This window comes from Rhinolophus sinicus, chromosome 14, assembly GCF_057876585.1.
Source record: "Rhinolophus sinicus isolate RSI-liver-muscle chromosome 14, RSI-T2T, whole genome shotgun sequence".
Taxonomy (NCBI): domain Eukaryota; kingdom Metazoa; phylum Chordata; class Mammalia; order Chiroptera; family Rhinolophidae; genus Rhinolophus; species Rhinolophus sinicus.
In genome coordinates this window covers 10,643,032-10,665,465 of record NC_142514.1, presented here as the reverse complement: position 1 = coordinate 10,665,465, position 22,434 = coordinate 10,643,032, and the positions used below count along the sequence as shown (strand labels likewise).

At 35.3% G+C, this 22,434-nt stretch overlaps 1 protein-coding gene across 3 annotated transcripts in view; it reads right to left on the bottom strand.

Moving 5' to 3' along the window:
* Positions 1-22,434, bottom strand: part of SPEN (spen family transcriptional repressor) — a 76,364-nt gene that overhangs the window by 12,307 nt on the left and 41,623 nt on the right. For all 3 annotated transcript variants that reach the window (XM_088790180.1, XM_088790181.1, XM_088790182.1), the window contains 7 exons: positions 12,494-12,654; positions 11,034-11,234; positions 7,715-7,866; positions 4,734-4,859; positions 4,283-4,396; positions 2,936-3,049; positions 1,823-1,923 (listed from right to left, as the gene is read on the bottom strand). In XM_088790180.1, the coding sequence (XP_088646306.1) occupies positions 1,823-1,923; positions 2,936-3,049; positions 4,283-4,396; positions 4,734-4,859; positions 7,715-7,866; positions 11,034-11,234; positions 12,494-12,654 (969 nt within the window). The remainder of the gene's footprint in view (positions 1-1,822; positions 1,924-2,935; positions 3,050-4,282; positions 4,397-4,733; positions 4,860-7,714; positions 7,867-11,033; positions 11,235-12,493; positions 12,655-22,434) is intronic.

The following is a 22,434-nucleotide window of genomic DNA, read 5'->3' as shown; positions in this document are numbered from 1 at the left end:
TCCTCCCTCTCTGGACTATTTTCTGATTTTCCATAAAAACTACCACATATGAAACTAAATGGGGCAAAACTGAATCACAGTGAAGTCCCACACCCTCCTGCTTCCTACTTTGGGAGATAAACTCCATTTACCAGGGAAAAATAACCATGGGTAAAAACCAAAGAACAAAGTCAGAGCCAGAGATCATCAGTAAAATGAGTGAATTTAAGTGGTAATATACAAAAATTAACACCAACATAATATTATCCAATCCCCAAAAGACATTGTTCTTTGAATCATTTAATGTATGCACAGAAGATCTTAATGGATTTTTTAGTATGTCTTAGGTGCTACTAGATGGACCACCAACACTTTCCACTCACTTATGGGTCAGAATTCCTGTAAGCACTTAAAAGTATTAACAATAATTTCAAACTGTTACTTGGGGAGCCAGGATCAAGAACTTTTTTTCTCTCTCTATAGACACAGGCATTCTCTTGCATATGTGTGTGCGTGCACACAGACACAGACACACACACATACACACAATCAAGAAAAGCCTTACATCAAGACTGACTTTGTGGCTGGAGGTCTGCTGATTTTTGATCCTTTCTACTAGTGAAAAATCATCAAAACCTTAGAATTTTGAGCTTTTAGGATTTTGGCTGTGGGGGACATTTTTCATTTAAAAACTTTCCAAGTATTCAGTGACAACTACACGATACTCCACAAGGAAATGACTCAAAGAAATATTTATCATCTATGATTTAAATAAAAATGAAGTGGCAAGAAGTAGCAATAAAAAGGGAATGCGTTCAACAGGTTTCTGGCAGCATGATCAGGATTTGCCTCATTCTTGTCATAGAGCCCTTTTTTATACTTGAACTTCAATGTCTAAACGCTTTTTTCACACACAGCCTTTTGTCTAACACATATGTACAGGGTGGAGATCTAGTGGCAACATTCCAGAAGACTTAATCACACAGGCATGTTTGGACAAACAGCTTCATCATATGGATGATAGTTTTCAATTTCAGACGAGATCGGGCGCGTTCAGGGTGGTATGGCCGTAGACTAGTTTTCAATTTCAAATGTGATCAGCTATGGAAGAACCTCGTGACATTACATTAGGATATTTTAATATATTGTCTAAAAAAAGAATCAATTATCAGTTTGGGGGCAGTTTCAAGTAACAAAAAATTCAGACTTTAAGACCTTACATGACTCAGCTATAATGTTTCCTACAAGCAGCAGAAAAAATATCAAATATTACATACCATGACTGATTAAAAAAATTGACAAGAGGAAATAAGGTTTACTGTTTACATTGCTGAAGATGGCAATTTATATGTTTTGGCTTACTAATTCACAAATTATTTAAGAGATTTGAATTTAAAACAAAGCTCTTAATAGTCTTTTGAAAGTCTGGGCTTTTTTTCCCCGTTTTTAAGTTAATTGTATGAGCACATGCATGGATGGATATTGTCATTACTAAATATACAGGGCATTTAATAGTTTATAATGTACTTCAAAGTGTTGTCATATATAATCTAAAACTGTATGGTGGGATGATTTGTACATAAAGTTTTAATCTGGCAAAATATTTATTCTTTCAAATTGTAGGAGTAATCAGTAAGAAATGTAGATAGGCTACCCAAAGCCCATGAGCCACATGAAAACTAGATTCACAAAAATAAACATATTTCTGTATGAAGGGATACAAAGGAAGAGGTTTTTTTGTAATAAGAGTAGAAATAAAGGATGAAAAATAAAATTTAATTCCACCTAAACTGTATCAGAAATTTAAAAATTCAAGTTATGCTGATAGCTTTAAAATACATACCTTCTTTCTATTAACATTTCATAAAAGTCTCTGATATCTTGACCAGATTTTTCCATGCAGTGATAAAATGCAAGCTGACTTTCCCGATTTGCAAAATCCACCTTAAAAAAAAAAAGAACAGCAGGTGTTTGATGCAAATTTCAGATTTCGATAATGGGAAGTGTTACCAAATTTAAAAATTCTTCCCAAAATAGCCCTCTGGATAAATTTCAAGAAAGCAAAACTGATTTCAATTAAGTGAAAGTCCTCATAACTGAAACTATATTTTGTTAACCTGAAATCTCCCTCAATTTCTACACATATCTTAATAAAAAATTATAATTTAAAGTTCCAGAACCCAATCCTGAAGGAGCGAAAAAAGCAAAATGGAAAATTAAAACAATACCTGGCAGGCTTCTAGGTTGCCAATTAAATAAATCAGATCAACTAAATCCAGCAATCTCTGCTGTGCATAAAGTTGCTGGAACCACAGTTAGAACATAAAATAAAATATGGAAGAACATTTACACTTTACTCACAGCTGGGCCTCAGACTCACTAAAGCCTATGATAAGAGTATGATACCCATCATCTATCAGTATCTTATTTTGAAAAGACTTTTCAATGTAACCATCGTAGTTATTAAATTTATAAATTCCTTCAAGCTGTCATGAACAAGTTTTTAAACAAAAATACTAGACACAATGCCATGTTTTCAATGGTTATCCACTCTTTAGGAGAGGAGGAAAGAAGAGGAAGAGAGGATCATTCAGGAAGCTGGACTGACTGAGAGTTTGAGCTTCTGGTGTGCAGATACCCAACAGGTGACTACGGGCCAGCCTGCACCAAGAGTATACACGTGAGCATCAGGTACCCAGGGTGTAGAGAAGCACAATTCCTTGAATGAGAGGATTTTTAGGGAATGTTCTGTGCCTAATAGTTTAAAAAACCCCGCGCTCTCAGTTTAAAAAAGCCAAGCATAAAAATTGTAATATCTCCCTTAAAAACTGAGGCCATACAATGCCTATGTTATAAACCACTCCCCTTGCTCGCTGCCTACAAAATGCTAGTAATTAAGAGGGCGAGATCTGAATATGGTTTTGTTTCGGTTCTGTTTAAAAGTCATTCTGCACACCTTAATTTTATTTCCACCAATTTTCCTCCCCTTGGTCTCTTTTACAGCTGCTTGTGCATATTCAATTTCATTGTAGAGAACCAGGGCCATGCCTTTTAAGCGGTCAAACACCACCTATAAGAAAACAACACAAAAAACTAATAAGAGCCTCATTCACTAGACTTAGCGTCAGTCCCCAGAAAATCCTAAGTCACAAGGATACTGCTAAGAAAAAATATATACATTATATTCCAGACAAAAATTTCAGGCTTTTCCTGATGATGCATGTTGTGGTGAAAACACAGTAAAATGTGTAGGGACCTAAGGTTTAAAATGGTGGATACTGTGGCTTGAGGTATATTATGTCTTTATTTTATTTTTCTGTATTTTACTTCGTTTTTCAGGTTGACTGGGTACTACTGTACCATACAGTAAATCCTCACTTAACGTCATCAATAGGTTCTGTGACTTGAAGCAAAATGATGTATAATCAAACCAATTTTACCACAGTCTAATTGATATAAACAAGAGTTAAGTCCCTGTGGCATTTCATCAACATTATAATGAAATAATGCTGAACAAAATGCCAGTTATTCAGGGACCTGCTATATTTAAATAAGTATTCTTTTAGTTTTGGCTCAAATAAATCAATACCCTTGGCAGAGAGGAAAAAAATGTAAAGAGTACTGAATAAACAAAAAATTTCAGGGAATTTTGGTCATAAGTAGCACTACTGTCTTAAAGCTGATGCATTTGTATTTACAATAGCCATCTTTAAGATGTGTGTTTCTTCAAACAACAAAAGCTACATTTAAAGAAGTGTCAAAATTATGCAACATGCCTACTACAGTGGAAATTTGCTTTCAAGGATTTAAAAGCTTTACCTTCACACAATGAAACAGGGTCCAGAGACCCTTTTCCCGTTGTTTGTGGGTGGGTTACATAAACATTGATTAGACGAATATTCTGTTGTGTGAAAAGTCTCTTTAAAGTCATCATCATTTAAAAAAAAAATCAAGTCTAATTACGTATTATTGTGAACGTGAACAATTACATAATTAGATTGTCTAATTTTAATGTGAAATAAAACTATAAAAATCCCTAAGAAACATTCTATTTAACAGTATTATGCAGATTAGTTTCAAAATTAATCATCTTGGCTGGTTCAAAATAGTTTTTCAAAATATTCATATCATAAGCTAAAACATGAGATACAAATGCCCTTCTAGGCCAATTTTAAAAAGGATAATTTTCATATATGAGTTATTAAAGAAAAGGTTGGCACTAGAAATGGGACTGAAAGGACAGAATACCAAGAAAAGGGAGTCAGAAGTAGCTTTACACTACACACCCAAACCGCCCACCTACCTTTACCACAGGCCCGTATCGGCAGAAATGTCGTGTTAAATATTGATCCGACACATTTGAAGAAAGCCCGTCTAACCACACGCAGTTTGTAGGCATGCTCTTTCCAAAACCCAGCTGAATATAAAAGGTAAAATTTTTGTTAGTAAAGTCACCAATTATTCAACTACAGAATTCTGAGAAAACCTGTCTTCTCTAGGAATCTTATCAAACCAACATCTCAAGTGGGAACCATTTGGTTAAAATCAAACAAAAATTAACAAAGAAGTAATCCTGCCTGGGTAAGTAAGTCTTAATTCAGATTATATATACCAGAATGAGGATGCAGAGAAGTGTACTACTTTTATGGTTATCTAACTGCACTACTGCAATTTTAAATAATCACACAAATGCACAAAAATATTCCAAATCCTAAAAATCATAACAGTACAATAACTTATGCAAATTCCTTTACCTTGAGGCGATTGTTTCCAAGGTATTCCCCATCCATCTTCTTAATAGCCTTACAAACACTGGCAATATCAGAGTATTGCAAGAATGCATACTGAGGAACTCCATTTACTTTCTTAATATCAATATCCTGAAAAGGCCAATGGATACCACTTAGTGCTATGCCCACAAGAAGATAAATCAGAATAAACCAAGTCCATCTGAGGCACGTATTTCTCAAAAATCATTTTCTTATTAAAACTACATCTTAATGAAACTAAATTAGTCTAAAAACTATACAACACAGCATTTGTAGACACAAACCCTGAAATCCTTTCCACGTGAAGCCTTTTGCTGAAGAGCAACTGCACTGCAACTCAAAATTCAAAATTTAAAATCCATAACACCTGTCTTAAGAGAAATTTATGATAATAAAGGCAGCCTATTTAATGAAAACCTAAAAAATAGGGCAGACGGTGGCTCAGTTGGTTAGAGCGCGAGCTCTGGGCAACGGGGCTGCTGGTTCGATTCCCACATGGGCCAGCGAGCTGCGCCCTCCGCAACTAGATTGAAGACAACGAGCTACCGTTGAGCTCCCAGGTGGCCAGATGGCTCAGCTGGTTGGAGCGCGTCCTCTCAACCACAAGGTTGCCGGTTCAACTCCTCCACTCCCGCAAGGGATGGTGGGCTGCGTCCCCCGCAACTAATAATGGCAACTAGACCTGGAGCTGAGCTACGCCCTCCACAACTAAGACTGAAAGGACAACAACTTGACTTGGAAAAGTCCCGGAAGTACACACTGTTCCCCACTAAAGTCCTGTTCCCTTCCCCCAGTAAAATCTTAAAAAAAAACACAAAAAACAACAACAAACACCTAAAAAATAATTCCCTTCTGCAGCATCTAAATTCCTTACTTGGGGTAGGCCATTAAAAATACAATAACTGGGGGTGGCCAATTAGCCCAGTTGGTTAGAGCGTGGTGCTAGTAACACCAAGGTGGCCAGGGTTCGATCCCTGCCTGGGCCATTGTGCGCTGTGCCCTTCTTAAAAAACAAACAAACAAAAAAACAAACCACACAATATCTGAAAAGAGTAAGAATTATAAAGAAATCAAGTTTTTCAAAAAGTGATTTAAAATATTCTACCCTAATTTAGAAGGCTCATTGTGTCAGTATATGTCACTGAACCAAGCCTGGAGATTGATGAATACAGCAATCTCTCATATCCAGACTGAATGGATATATAAATAAAACCACTTTGTGAAAACGCATTAAAGAAACACCCCCCATCCCTTTGGCATGCTCGAAACCTGTAGTCACACCTGACACTCTGGTCCTGCCTAGTTAGAGGTGGTGAAAAAACCTGGCTTACACTGAAAATGGTCCAGAGAAACCAGACACTTGTATGGCAAAACTTGTACTTAAACAATAATGACCTGGGCCAGATATCACAGAGTAATTATTATGATTATCTAGGCCTCCTACGAGTCACAAGCCAAAAGTCAAAATCTGAAAGAACAAAATGAGTAATACATTTAAAGAGCTGTTTGATGGGTCCTTTTAAAAAGCAATAATTTATACTCAAAATTGTTCTAAGTAACAGTAAACACTCAATTTGATTTTTACCATTATGTAGAATGTAATAACCCAGGATAACTCTATTGAAGAGAAATAGTCTCCAAAGAACACTGGTGGGTAGACTCACTAAATAGGTTCTTTCTGACAATCACATAATCTGTTATCAGTAAGTAGCAGACCATTTCCCCAAAGTTGGTGTTTCATTAAAATAGTGGCACTCAAGAGCAATAGCAAACATGATGAGATTATGGTTTTCAAACAGAATACTAATGTGTCCACCTTATTGAGAAGCACAGGTCTTAAAACACAATAATTACTCCATTTTAGCAAGTCACTCATCTAGGTAGGCAGTAGCGCTGGAATTAAAAGTATATACTACACGCACAACAAAAGAACGTTAAAAAATCAAAATAACTGAAAGAGAAAGGAAGATGAATGTTTTGCTGGTATGTTTCTCTAAATAGCTTCTGTTTTTTCTTTACTTTCTACCAACTACTTCTATCTCTTGCCCACAGTCTCGATAAGATGAGGTAAGATCAGCCTCCAGCACAAATAATATTTTAGTCAGAAGACTAGATTACATCATTTAAAAAAATAAGGTTCTTTTGCTTAGAGATTAGTGTGTAAGTAAAATAGATGGATAGACAAATACACACACACACTTGAAAGATTAACAATGGCTGTTCTTACCCAAAACTATTTTTTTTACTCTTCAAAGTACAAATATACTAGAGCAATGTCTTCACTGTTATTAAAATAGAGAAAGTCTTGAAAAGACAAATAATTTCCCTATTTTTTCAAACACTAAACAAAATAGTATATCCCAAGGGTACAAACTATTTTCTCTATAAATTAATTCAAGTTTTGAGTCTTAGGAAACAGAAAAATCCTTCTATTTCTGAATCTAACAATGGCTTGCATAATATCAAAAGAGATTCTGATTAAAATTTCCAAATAGAACTGAGCTTCCAGTGTGACGTCCCGGGCTCTAGTGATGCCCACGGCACTTCTGATGAGCACCGTGGTAACACAATAACCATACACCACTCTGTTGCTTCTTTCTTACAAACACAATAACCATACACCACTCTGTTGCTTCTTTCTTACAAACACGTTTTCTCTTCCAGATTTTCCTTTCAACCCACAGGCCTGGAGATGGCATTAAAACAGCATCCAATGGAAAAGGAAAAATGGAAAGGAAAATATATATGTGAACAAAATAAAGACAAACATACACTTTTACGTACACACAAAAATAGTCCCCCGTGGGTCTTGCTAGATCATCTTTTAACAGGAGTTAAAAACACATAGGATAAATGAGAAGAATACTCGTCATACCATCCAAATATCTTTGTAAATATAATCTGTACTATGCTTTACGTTTGATGACAAAGATCTAAAACTGTTTTTATTGGAAAAACCAACATACCACAATTTCCCCAAAGCGCTGGAAGATGTTGCGAAGATCGTGATAAGTAGTGGTTTTTTCAAGGTTACCAATAAAGAGGGTTCTTGTTGCTTTAGGGTGAAATTCATCTATCCTTTCATCCAAAGGGCGAAATTCATTTTCACTTTCTGTTTCTGTACATGGGATGGGGGCAGAGTAAAAAGAGAAGAGGGTGTTTTAATGTGTATTTATATGTTATGGGAAAAACCTACATTTAAGAAACTAAATCTCTGAAATATTGGGCTTGAGTACTCATACAATCTGAAACACTCCTCAGAAATATCTGCCTCTTGTTAAATCCAAAGCAAAAGAGGAATACAAAGGCTAAAGAAACTTGCCCCCAAAGCTGGGGGAAGTAACACTTTGTTTGATCTTTAAAATAGAAAAGTAGACTTAATTTCAATCTGCTAAGTTGACTTGTTTTAAAAATAATCACCAACACAGAAATAGATTTTAAACCCCAACTAATATAATTATTTTAGCTTAATCTTATGTTCCAAAATTATGTAGCTGGCTCTTAAACTGGAGTATAAAACCACAATCTAAAATACACATAAAACTCAGATGAAAATAGTCCAGCTTCATTACTTGGTTAATTTATTTTAAACATTTTATAAAATATTTACATTTTATATTTCTCCTACTAATTAACATAACCCAACTGTGTAACTGCAGCAATTTTTAGATATAACAATAGTAATTGTATGAAAACTGATTGAAGCAACTTATGAAAGATCTTCTTTTGGTGTCACATGGACCTCAATAACAAGCAGAAAGCAACTAAATGACTCTTAAGGTTTACATTTCTTATGATCAAAAGCCCTGGGTTAATGTCTAAGTCAATGACAGGCTTTCTCTGAAGCTCCATTTATTAACTTGGTCGAGGGCAGGGACATTCAATGTTTTGTTGATAATTATAAGGCAGCCTATATGTTCTCTCTCTTTGTTTAAGAAAAACAAAGCCATCCAAAAATTAATATTTAATCAACTTGACTGAAACAAAGTGTTCAGTGCCAGCCATTGACGTCAACGCCAACACTGGTATAAAAAAGGCTCAACTTGTTGAGCTATTGAGTGAACTCAGCCAGAATACCTCTCACTCCTTATTCCAGTCTCATAGCTCTAATGGTAGCTCAGCTTAATCTTACCAGTGTCATCAAAGAATATGGACTTTCACAGAGAGGGAGGACCCAGACACTGCCCAAAGCATATATACCTGCCTCTTATGTTTTCATTATTATCTCACAGGGGTAGATCTCATTTCAAGATCAACTAGGTCTTCTTGAAACTAACTAATAGAGGGCACATATTTAGGAATATTTCATTTTAAAGGGGAGAAAAACTAAAAAGAAAAGAAAAAAATCATTCAGACACATTTTGAGGGTTGTATTCCAAAAGGCAGAATCAGAAGGATAAAGCATGATTTGCAACCATTAAAATCTGTAACAGCTTCATTTCCACCAAAAGTCTCAGTAAAAATTTCAAAATCTGAAATTCAGTTTAGCAAAGGAAAACAGTGTATTTCCACATGTAATCTATTTAGTCTTCATGACGATTTTAAGAGTTAACACCCACATTTCACTGAAAAAACTCTTTTATCCTGCAATTTCATGTTTAGGGGATTGTAATACTGTGCCTAGGAGTAAGAAAGCACAGTCTTCTTTAGAAGCCACCAGGGGTCTATCTGCAAAGCTGGGTTTCTTGGATTTGGATCTCTTTAATTCCAAGAGGTCCTTGACCTAAGGAAGCAACCAGCTCCATACATTTCAATACAAAACATGTATGACTTACAACATCCAAAAGCACAATTCCAACCAAATCTCCATACTCAATTGCTTGTTCGAACATCGTTTCATGTTGTCCCATGTGGAAAAAGTACCTTCAGCTTTCCTATGCTTGAATCAACCTAACTTCTCAAAATCCTCACTGGTAGGTGGTTAAAATCCAATTACATCTGGGTATTAAATAATTAGGTAAAATGCTTTTTACAGCAAAAATCTCAAGCTAGCCCCACCACTTGATAATGACCCTGAATTAGATGGCTCTAAAAACCTATATAGATTATATGACATTCTAAATATTATTCCTCAAATCAGTTCTGACCTATTCCAAATGTAATAAATAAGAATTCCTCAGTTGCTCTTAGCCCCGTAGAACTGATGACAGTACATCTCAAACATGGCAGAAAGGCAGGACATGAAGGCATAACCTATTATATAATTCCTTTGAAAAGATAATATTCCTTTGAATTCCTGTTTTATCACAAAATCATGCATATTTTGCAGTATTCAGTCGAACACGTCTATGCCTATTTTAAGATACAAATAACATTTTCACATTCTTACCAGGGAAATTCTACTTTTTCCTTCTAAATTATCAAATAAAATGAATATTCCAAGAAAATGAGTTATGTTTACCATATAAATTCCACTCAAAGTCTGTCTCATAGTTCAATTGTCTTAGTATGTAATGTGACTACATAATTCTAACGTTTCTATTCATTCCTCTAGAAAGTTAACTCACAAGCTGCCTTAAATTAGGGGGTCCCAAACTTGAGTATGCGAGTTCTGAACCAGTGAACTGGGTTAAGGTCAGAGTCTACATTTTAAACAAACACTGCAGGTGATTCTGAACAGGAGAAACAGACCCAAGCCATCCCTGAGAAGACTTCCTGCCTTACAATAGCTTTTACAGGTTGGTTCAAGCTAATTAAATGTCCCCTTGAAATTCTCAATGGGTCGTACTCATAAGACTTAGTCCTGCTTTTTTGTCACTACCTTTCAAGGTCATAGAAGCTAGAATAACAGATCCAATTTGTGCTGGGCATAATAGAAATAAAACTGGTCTAACTAGTCCCTCGAACTGATACAACAAGTAGTTTGTCTTCTAATTCAGGATAATTCTGTTGTAATTCTCCTAGGAACTATCTCCTTACCTCGATCAATTTAATCCTTTTGCGAAGACAGGACTCAACAAGGGGCTAAACTCTGCCTTTCATACTCACTTTAAAAGTCAGCATTTCTCCCTTACAGAAACAAAACAATTTTTACCCTCTCTAACCAAAACAACGTATTTTATTAAGTTGAATAATAAATGTAACCACTCTTTAAAATAGAAGGTACTAGAGGGGTGCGGGCGGGAATGAATGAATGAATGAATGAATAAATAAATAAATAAATAGAAGGCACTAGTAATATGTCAATAAATAAATCTGTAATAGTGTCCACATTCAGGAGAATATGTTGCCCTTTCATAGGCTGGAATACAAATTATACTAAAATTCAGCTTCCTTGTCTCTTACCTGGCCCTATCCATGCTGTTACTTCAATCTGCATGCCAAAGAAAAGTTTTCCTTTTGATGCAGTCAATGCTTTTTCTTGGTCCTCTTGCTGCCGAAAGAATACCAGGCCGTACCTCTCTTCTGAAGCTCCATGTATCTGCACTGAAGTCACCTTTCCAAATTTCTTAAATTCGTGGAAAAGGCCATCTTTAAGGCTTGTATCTAAATACCCAAACAAAAACAAGTTACTTATTTTTCTAATTTAGTTACAAGTAAATAAATAAGCTACTAAATCATTAGCCCAATTTTTGACCTCAGTTTTGTTAACATCAAAACATTACTTTACAAATAAAGTAACTCTAAAAAGACACTTTGGAAACTACTGTACAATTCTGAAAATAAATTGGGTGTTAGGAGATTTATTGATGATTTTTTAAATCTGGAGTATAGTGTAGGGGGAGTTCATTTTGCTGCTCCTACTTCTGGTTATGTTTAAACCTCATAACAAAAACTTTATATATAAGACTTTTAAAGACTTTGCATGGCTTTCTAAGCATCATGTCAATGATAAAAATGTGTGGGAAATGGCAGGCAACATGCTAAACTTCGAGACCTTTTACAGATGAATCATACCATCTTGTATTAATTTGCTTCATTATAAAAATTAAAATTGTATAGAAAGACAAGCCAATTTTACCTCTTATCCATTCCTAAATTACCAAGTAGTCTAAATCAAAAGCTCATCGGCATTTGTGTTTCAATATCTCTAGTCACAAACCTGGTATGTAGGTTTTATAGACCGTTTCATAAATAATTTAAGTAATCACTGAAATGCACTTAGCTAAGAAATACTTAGTTTGGTCTCTGTTGGTTTGATCATCTACTAAACATTGTTTATATACTCAATATGCCTATTGTAGGAATAGCAGTATATTATGGTTAATTCTCAATTAAAAACATCAGGAATAAAAGAAAGAGTATAGCTTTATTAATGACTTTCCTCATTTAAACTGTTAGTATTTTGAAATGGGTTTCCTATCATAATTTTATGTCTGAAGTTATTTCATGTAACACAGGACTCCAGACCAGTATAATAAGTCTAACTGAAAAGAGTATTTCTACAATTTCATCATACCAAATTTCCCCTAATACCAAATATTTAATCCAGAAAGCATATTTATTAAAAAATAAACCATGCTTTCTTTTATAACATGCACCATACAATCTTTATGTTTATGTATATGCACAGAACATGTATAATGTATGTGTATGTGTATATAATAAGTACGAATAAAATAACATGTAATCTTTGTATATATAACCTAGAAACCATATAAAGTTATAATAATCACTTGCTTTTTTATACATGGCATTAAATATTAATGAACCACGAAATATTAGTGTCACTAAAAAGTACAGAATTCAAGTTGCTCAGTCTCTCATTCCCCAACAGTAGCAAAGATGGAAGGTGCAGTTTTCACCTGTAGAGCGTACTGGAAGATTCTGAACCTTGATCCCAAAACTTTTACGGGGCTCATCTTTTTCCAGGGATGAAAGCAACTGGGAAGTGGGTGCGGGGACTGCTGCAGATTGAACTGATCGGGCTGGAGAGTCATCACTTGAAGTACTGCTGGAATCAGTGCTGCAGAAGGGCAGAAAAACTTCAGTGAAAAGACAAACAGAAAATGAGCAGTATACAAGACTTATTAAAATCAACAAGTAGCAATAATTAAAAGGTCTAAATCTTAGGTCTGAGATTTCAAGAGACCTTTCACTTTCTGCATTTTTTTCATATTCTACCTTCAAAGATAGCAGAAGACAGCAAACACTGGCCTAAGAATGTGGAACCACCACATGCCACCTAAAGACAAATATTTCATTCTGTGCAAACTTTGAATAATTTTTTCCAAATTAAAATAATAAACACAATTCACTTAAGGGTAATAATGATAGAACAGTGGATATATGGATTTTGGATTAGAGATCTCAATTCAAATCTTGGCTCTCACATACAGCTTGCATTCTTGGACAAGTTAACCTCTTGCTAAGCCTCAGTTTCCACATCTGTAAAATGAAAATAATAGGACCCATCTCATAGTGTTAAGAATTAAGTAAAGTAATCCACAGGTTTACAGAGTTTGGAATATGACGACATTCAATAAAGGAAGCAGCACTGCTCTGTTATTATTACTACTACTTTACCTCATGGGTAAACTAAGTTTTAGGGAAATATAAATATCCAAAGTAATTTCCCAGGTAACTTTAATTTAAAAATGTTAAAGGTCTAATGAATAAGTATTATGTAAGTTACTTGAGTCTTGTTTGTTTAGGCTTTCTCTCTGAATAGTGTGGGAAATGGAAGTCAGTGAAATTGAATTGATTACTCTTCAGTTTAATACAATCCTCAAATAGGGAGACAGTCAATTGAAAGACAAAGAGAAAATATTACCAACATGGTCAGACTAAGAGAGAGAGATTTTAAACAATTTATGCTTAAGAACTATGAGAAAATATAAAATTTTCTTCAGTACTCGAGGTGCAATACTACTATGGTTTTCAGTCCTTTTTTTTTTTTTTTTTTAATTTTATTGGGGAATATTGGGGAACAGTGTGTTTCTCCAGGGCCCATCAGCTCCAAGTCATTATCCTTCAATCTAGTTGTGGAGGGTGCAGCTCAGTTCCAAGTCCAGTTGCCGTTTTCAATATTTAATTGCCATTCAGTTCTTTTATAGCCTTCTCAAATAGATTGATAAAAAGCTATTTACAGGTTCTGCTATTTACAGGTTTCTGAAATTTTGCTTCATACTCACCCCTCCCTGTTGTGGAAGCCTTATCTCATATAATGCTGGGGGTTAATCCACTTTAAGCACACTCACTAGAGGAAAAACCAGATGGATGGTTTTTGTCATTTGTGCTAAGATTACAGCTCTTGTATCCAAGACGATCTGTAAGTCAGCCCGATTAATAAATCCAACCTTAGGATCTGAGAGAAATTTGCTATTGCTTTCTTTTTTTAAGTAAACAAATAAATACTATAAGAAAACGGAGCTATAACTAAGAATTTACACAGCACTTTTGTCTTTCTTTCACATGCTAAGACAAAAAAAAAAGAAAACTTCATGAGCTTATCGGAGCTTTCTGCAGTATGAAACATAAGGAAATAACCTATGCCAGTAAGAGCCAAACAGAGATACATGAGTTACAAAATACAAACTACTAGGGATAAAAGCCTCCTGATAGAACCACAAGTCATCCTTGTCAGGCCACCTATAAATCACTGGGCTTCAGTTTTCCCAACCGTAAAAATAATTTTCTTTTCTAGACCATACAGCAAAAGTAGTGTTACCAGTACTAAGTGAATAATAGGATACTATATTTTCATTCAAATTAAGGATTAACAAAATTAATGTTTTAGCGGAAAAGGAGAAAAACACTTGTTATATGTATTAAGCACTCCAAGTAATACAAGATTATTCAAAGGGCCACCAGATGCCGACAGTATAGAATATGTTGTGTGACTTAGCAACTTAATTCCAATGAATTGTAAAATCACCATTAAGGAAAATACATTAAGTCTAATACTATTAAAATTATATACATCAAAATTCCTTAGCAATAGTCGGTAAATAAATAAACAAACATGGGCAAGAGCAGAATTTCCGGCTATTGTAATAATTAATAAGGCAGCAAAAACAAGCTCTATATGTCTGTATTATAAAAATGGAGGGGAAGATGATCAATCAATGGTAAAATGATTTTAAAGTACAAAACAGTGATAGAAATTAGATTTGTTATAAATGTCATCACACTCTTGGTGAATTTCCCGCTACCACACCAAATTTGAAACAAGATGCAGAATTCAACTTGCAGAATTATCTGCTGACCAATTTGAAGTGATAACTAGAAAGGGGGAAAGGTTTCAAAATGAACTATCAAATGATAAAATGATAGAACTTTTGAGTTCACATTTTGATATGCTAACCTAAACTGCAATGTACATTTGCAATATAGTCTATTAAATGTATTGTGGATTTTAAGATCCTGAATCAATATGGGGGCACAAATTTAGACCCCTAAATACTTTTCAATCTTACTAACCTGACAGAAAGCCCAAATATCCAGAATATGTGTCAATTTTAATTTTTAAAAATTCTTATTTTCATATTCACTGAAGAATCACAAAAGTTCACCAAAACATAAGATCTATAGTACTTAGTTGTTTCTTAAAAGCCAAAAAGTAGTTAAGCAGAAGCCATTCCTATCTAAATTGTCTTAAAAGTACCGATGATGGTGCATCAACTAATAGTTTTAAGAAAGTGGACTTTAAATTTACTTGGCCACATCAATATTACATTTTCAACATCAATTAAAAGTTCTAAATCATAAAGAACTTGAAAGAAATACAATTTAAAAGAAATCTAGCTACACTTTCCCCCAAAGCACATAAGACAATAAAAATAAAGGCTGAATGATTTGTTATATGCTTATAAATTTAAATCAGGATTACTAAGAAAACTAAGAAACAGATCTGATTGAATAAAATTTCCATAATGACGAAATACAGTAAACTGATTACATAACAATTCTTGATAAGCAAACAGAATATGGGATGCCAGGATTCTCTTAAACCAAATTGTGGCATCAAATAATCAACTATCCCTACAGCCATTTTATACACAGAACTACAGTGAGCTTTTGACTCTAAACATTGAAAATGTCAAGGCATTGGATATACTATTTATAAGATGACTCAGGACTAAGTTTGTTCACATACAATAGTAACATCCAATGAGTGACTTCTATATCTGTGTCCCTGTATTATTTGTAAACATTTGAGTATGATAAATACGTACCTATGTTGGGTTCTTTAAAGCTCGAAGATTAAAAAGTATTTAACCAAATTAAGTTGAGAAACAAAAATCTGGCATAAACAGATTTTTTTAAAGGAGCAATTAAAGCAACTAGAAAACTTTGCAATTAATATAGTTAAGAGGGCCCATTTGTTAAAAGCAGATACAATCTCAAGTGACAATTTTCCAACAATCTCTCATCTTCCATTAGGTAGCTAATAATTTTTTTTCTCTATACATAATCAATATATAAGCTTGAGTCAAGAGGGAAAAGATGCAAAATGCAGATTTTCCATCAGGTTTGGGCAATTCAAAATATGCCCACTGCCCTTGGTGCTTCCATCAAACAAGGGGGTAAAAATCATCTAATTTATTAAATGGAAAATATCACCATACCAGATAAGAATCTCCCTACATCAAATTTTTTACAGCTCCAAATTTTCAAGACATCATATCTTGTTAGTGCAGCAGCTCTCTAAATGAGGTTTGAGGTGCTGTGGGGGCCCCGAGGTCCTTTCGGGGGGCAGGTCTGTGAGGTCCTTCCTATTTCAATTACATATCTGTGTGAGGCCAGATTTTCTTTGTATGCTTCACACAAAAAACATATAATCACAGTTTGAATACAAAAATAGTTATGAGAACCAAACTACTTTATTAAATCAGACATTTAAAAGATTTGTAAAAAGATAAAACCATGCCACTCATCTCACTCTTTTTTGTTTAAAAAAATAGTATGTCGTAACAGCTGGAGATCTAAAATTAAAATTGACTAGAGGTTCCTCCTCAGAAGCAGACAATATCTTAAGGTGGACAGTTCTCCCAAGATCATGGATGAAGAGCTTCATCTCCAACATGAAACTTTTTTTCATTCATTCCTTTTGCCTTTTCTCTACTTGCCTTTTCTCTGTTCATGCACAGGAAGACAATGCTCCCTCCTAAACTCTGGCAACTGCTGCTAAGTCTACCGCTAAGGCCATAGAGGCACAACAAAAGTCCCCAGACTTTCTTGCTAAGGTAGTTTTAAATAATAGAATTGCTCTGGATTACTTATTGGCTGAACAAGCCGTAAGTCTGTGCCATAGGCCAATACCTCCTGCTGTACCTGGATCAATACCTCTGGTATTGTAGCAAACACAAGAAATTAACAAACAGGCTAAACAAAACAGGTTAATGCCACTTCAGGTACATTCTTTGATTTCTCTGGTACCAACTGGTTTGGTTGGGAGCCCTAACGAGCAGACTTCCGTTTCTTGGTATTGTCTGACCATCATTGTTATAGTATCCCTGGTGGACTATATCCTCTCAAGGGTCTTAAATTCATGTTTGCAGCCATCAGCAATACATCAGATAGTCTCACTGCACTTAAAGAAACAAAATGGATAAGATGAACAGCAAAAACAATTCTTCCATGGACCTGAACAATTTTTGGTTAATCTCTCATGTACGATAGGATGAACAAATGGGGGCAGTTGTTAAATCAATTAAATAAGGAAGCCATTAGACAGGTGATTCTAATACCTAAGCAGCTTGAGTAAGCAAACCAAAACCTAAGCCTGTAAATGTCTCAAGGTTAAGAAATCAAACCTAAGGACAGCCAATCACAAACAGCCAATCACACCTTTCCAAATAAGGCAAAGGCTTACGCTATAACCGATCAAATAATTTCCTTGCTCTGCTTCTGCTTTTTTTCTATAAAAGTCTTTCCACTCGCTCCTGTTAGTGGAGTGCTCCTAACCACTTCCAGTTTGGCAATGCCCAATTAAAAACAATATTTGCTCAAATAAACTATTAAAATTTAAAAAGGAAAGAAACAGTATGTCAGATGAATTAGATAAAAATTTCAAATTCAAAGTTTTAATTTCTAATATGGCAAATGTCAACAGATATTACCTAAAACAAACCAAAGCGCAAATATTTAAGAATGTAAAGGATCCTGAGCCCAGAAAGGTTAAAAAAACAAACACAAGTAGACAGTCTGACATGATCTCATTTTCAAATCTGCCACTTCTGAGGCAACCTATACTAAGTCTCTGTATTTTGTAAGAAAACGAGGAAGGAAATACTGCACTGTGTGATCTAGTAAAGCACCTCATTTTGCCTCTCTAAACTTTAACTTCCCTAGTGCGTTACCAGACCTCATGACCTTCTTTCAAAGGACAGTCCTGCTAACTCGAGGGTTTTATGACTCTCCACCTACCTCCAACCTTCCATCCATCTTTGATTAGCTCTCGCATACATACCTACAGGATAAAATCCACATTCTTCACTAAGGGAGAGCGGACCCTTTAAATCTTGGCCCTAACTAGCTGCTCCTTCTCATTCCCTTGTTATGACCCTCTTACCCTACCCACTAATGACCTAGCCACACAAGATCATTAAACCAGTTCCTAGTCATGGGTGCCTTTAAAAAAAAAATTACTAGCTATAAGCCCTTGGTTAAATTAATTCCTCTTTAATCCTTAATTTTCTTACATGTAAATAGTGATAATACCTACCATTTGTGAGGGGCTACGGTGAGGATTTAATGAGTGAATGATTATCCAGTGCTTAGCATTCTACCCAGCATACAGTAAGCATATGAGAGCGAGCTCTTGTCCCTACCCATTCCTGGTGAAGACACCTCTCTATCCCTCTTTGCCTGCCCTGCCTTCAAGGAATTAGCTCCAGTGTTAACCTCCTGCTCTGCAGCTGTTCCTGTCCTCCCACCCCACCCCACAGTATTCACTAGTTTCCTAGCTATGTGTTCCTGAGTCTCTTTTACTACAATGTCTATCTCAAATCCCTTCATTCTGTATCATAACTACTCATTGATCAGCCTCCTGACAGTCAAACACTGGATTCATCTTTGTAAATGTAGAGCCTAATATGGTGCCCATTGTGTAACGGATGTGCCTCCAATTATTGACTTGAACTGTACAAGTGACTCAAAATTCATGCCTAGGGAAGTACACCACACTCCGTAAAATGTAGGTAATAACTAAACTCAGTATCTAAAAGTGAAATTAAAATTTCTGATAAAATATTACTTTGTTGCAAACTGCAAAATATTTCTTCTTTAATGTTTTATTAATTATTCAAGAAAATAATGGCTGTTCTAAGGTTCTAGAACTTTACCTGACACATATTAATAACCTGACTGAAAAATCACTGATATCTATTAAAAAAACACTTCATGGATCCTATCATCTAGAACTTTGTGAAAATTATTTTTAAAAACAAACATTTTCTGGGATGAAAGCAAATGCACAATTAAAACATACAACAAAAGAAAATGTGTTAAATGTCTAACAAAATCCAGTATCTTTGGATTCACTGTTCTATTTCATTCACAAATCCAATCATTGTGAATACCTATATCAGACATTGGTGGCTTTCAATGGGGACCATTAGCGCCCCCCCCCCCCCCCCCAAACACACACATTTTTGGTTGTCACAACTGTGGAGGGGTGGGGTGAGACTTACTGCCATCTAGTGGCTAGAGACCAGGGATGCTGCTAAATATCCTACAGTGCACAGGATGGCACCAGCAAAGAATTATCTGGCCTCAAATATGAATAGTGCCAAAGTTGGGAAGGCCCACATTTATTTCTTTGACTGCTTTCCCTTCTTTTGAAAACATATTTTAAGATGCAAATCAAACATGGGATCCTTAAAAGGGACTGTTTTCCTTATTACTAATGCATCACTTCGTAAAAATCTTTGGATAATTCTGAAACTCACAGAAAAAAAAAAGTGAAGAAAAAAGATCAAGTTCTGAAATCAGACTACTCAAGAAGAAGCTGGGATCTGAAACATTCTGGTGTCACTTGATTTTGGAAAACATGACCAAAAGGAAAACAGCAAATAGCTTTCTACCATACGATACAGGCTTCACTGTGTCAATAGCAGGATGAAAGTACTTGTAGCCAAAAGTTTTACATTTTAAACAAATGATAGGTGAAATATACAGTGTTGCTACCCCTACTCTAGTAAGATTTACATCAATGAAAACTATTCCATTCATATTAAAATGGTTTCTTGGTTCAATAGCTTTCTTTACCCTCAACCCAGGGATTTAAGGTGGTAGTTTAGTATTACAGTTAGATTTTTCCCCACCAAAGTACCATGTTCAGAAGAAACTAGTAAAACTTCTATTTTTTTAATAACTTTAAGACATTTAAAATTTGCCTTAAAAAATGATGATCAAACTCAACAGCAAAACACAAACAAACAACCAAACAGATGCAAAAATGGGCACCTGAGAACTTGAACAGACATTTCTTCAAAGATATACAAATGGCCATAAGGCACATGAAAAGATGCTCAACATGTCTAATTTTTAGGGAAATTCAAATCAAAACCACAATGAGATACCATTTCACACTCATTAGGATGGCTATTATCAAAAAAACAGAATATAACAAGTGTTGGCAAGGTTGTAAAGAAACTGGGTCCCTTGTGCATCGCTGCTGGGAAGGTAAAATGGTGTAAATACTGTGGACAACAGTACGGCAGTTTCTCAAAAAATGAGAATCACCATATGACTCAGCAATTCCACTTCTGGTTATATGACCAAAAGAACTGAAAGCAGGGACTCCAACAGATAGTTGTACACCCACATTCATAACATGTTTAATAGCCAAAAGGTAGAAGCAACCTAAGCGTTCACCAACAGATGACTGCATAAACAAAATGGGGAACTGACATACAATGGAATATTATTCAGCCTTCAAAAGGAACGAAAGTCTGACATGCTACACCAGGGATGAATCTTGAGGACATTACGCTAAGTGAAATAAACCAGTCACAAAAGGATAAATACTGTATGATTCAATTTATGAGGTAACTAAAGTAGTCAAATCACAGAGACAGAAAGTAGAACGGTGGCTGCCAGGGGCTGGGGGGGAGGGGAATGGGGAGTTGTTGAATAGATACAGAGGGAGTGTCAGTTTGGAAAGAGAAAAAAGTTCTGGAGATGGACGGTGGTGATGATTGCACAATAATGTGAATGTACTTAAAGCCACTGAACTATATACTTAAAATGGTTAACATGGTAAATTTTGTGTTATTTTAACACACACACACACACACACACACACACACACACACACACAAAGATGACCTAAGAAGTAAATACAAAGTGAGCTGTTCTTCTCTTTGTTCCTTAGAAAAAGGTGAGAGATTCCAAACTAGCCAGTTTGTAACTGGCTACCTGCTGCTTTCTGTCAATAAGCCTCTGCTGAATCAAGGGGCCCCTTGCCCTGGTTTATCCAGGTGAAGTTCCTTAAAAATGATTTCAGAGAAATGAGTCAGCTCTAAATGGTGATTCTACAACTACTGCAAAAAAAAAAAAAACAACAACACAAAAAACAAACAACAACAACAAAATGGGGAAAGCACTCTGGTTCTCAACTGTATAAGTGATAAATTAAGTTCTTTAAAGCCAAAGTTAATGAAAAGTTGTCAAAATTTATCAAATTTAGGACACTTATTGAGAAAAACTGTATTGATATATTAAAGAGTAAGAATGTGTTTTTGATTATGCAACCAGTATTTTAACTTCAATTTTGTACTGGTCCACAGATTTCTTCCATCATTAGAAACTACAAAGACTTCGATGGGAAAAGATCTGATTTAAAAAAAAAAAAAAAAAAAGATAAACTCAGTTAACTAAAAAAAGAGTGAAACTGACAAAAGAAGAAAGCTTTCTTTTATTAGACAAAGGTAGAGGCAGAAATAGAACCACAATCCATCAGCAGTAAGTTTTCTTCTTGCTGCCATCAGCTTTCATTACTGATATTTAAAAATCAGTAATTTATTTCCTAAGAATTTCTAAGTACACTAGAAAATCTAGACCTCAGAAATTAACTTTTCTTGAGTTCTAGTTTCCATCAAGCTTTCACCTATGAGCATTTATAAATATCAAACATGTCTAAACTTTAGACAGGTACTGGCTCCACTTTATAGGAAGTTAAGAATAAATAGGTTTAGAGTTCATAGTCACTAACGTGATCGATTCAACCACAATAATGAAAATTGGTTCCATTTCTCTTCCTAGTCTGAAGTCCAATAGTTTACATAAATGAGAAAAAACCAAAATTATTAAAGACTACTTTTTAAAGAGTACCTCATTTTAACAGAAAATAACTAAACTGAGCTTAAAGATACTACATGAGGTTAGCTTGCTCAGAAAAGATTAAGTACAAGTAACTCTTTGGGATGCAATTAGAACTGCAGTTAATGTTTTTAAGCGTATTATCTTTGAATGGAGTTAAATGAAAGGAACATGTTAATCTATAGGACTGCTGGGTAATTAAAACTTACCCAAAAAAACATGACGGAATACTATTCAGTCTTAAAAATGTAATTCTGGGGGCCGGCCCGGTGGCTCAGGTGGTTAGAGCTCCATGCTCCTAACTCTGAAGGCCGCCGGTTCGATTCCCACATGGGCCAGTGGGCTCTCAACCACAAGGTTGCCGGTTCGACTCCTGCGGGGGATGGTGGGCTGTGCCCCCTGCAACTAGCAACAGCAACTGGACCTGGAGCTGAGCTGCGCCCTCCACAACTAAGATTGAAAGGACAACAACTTGAAA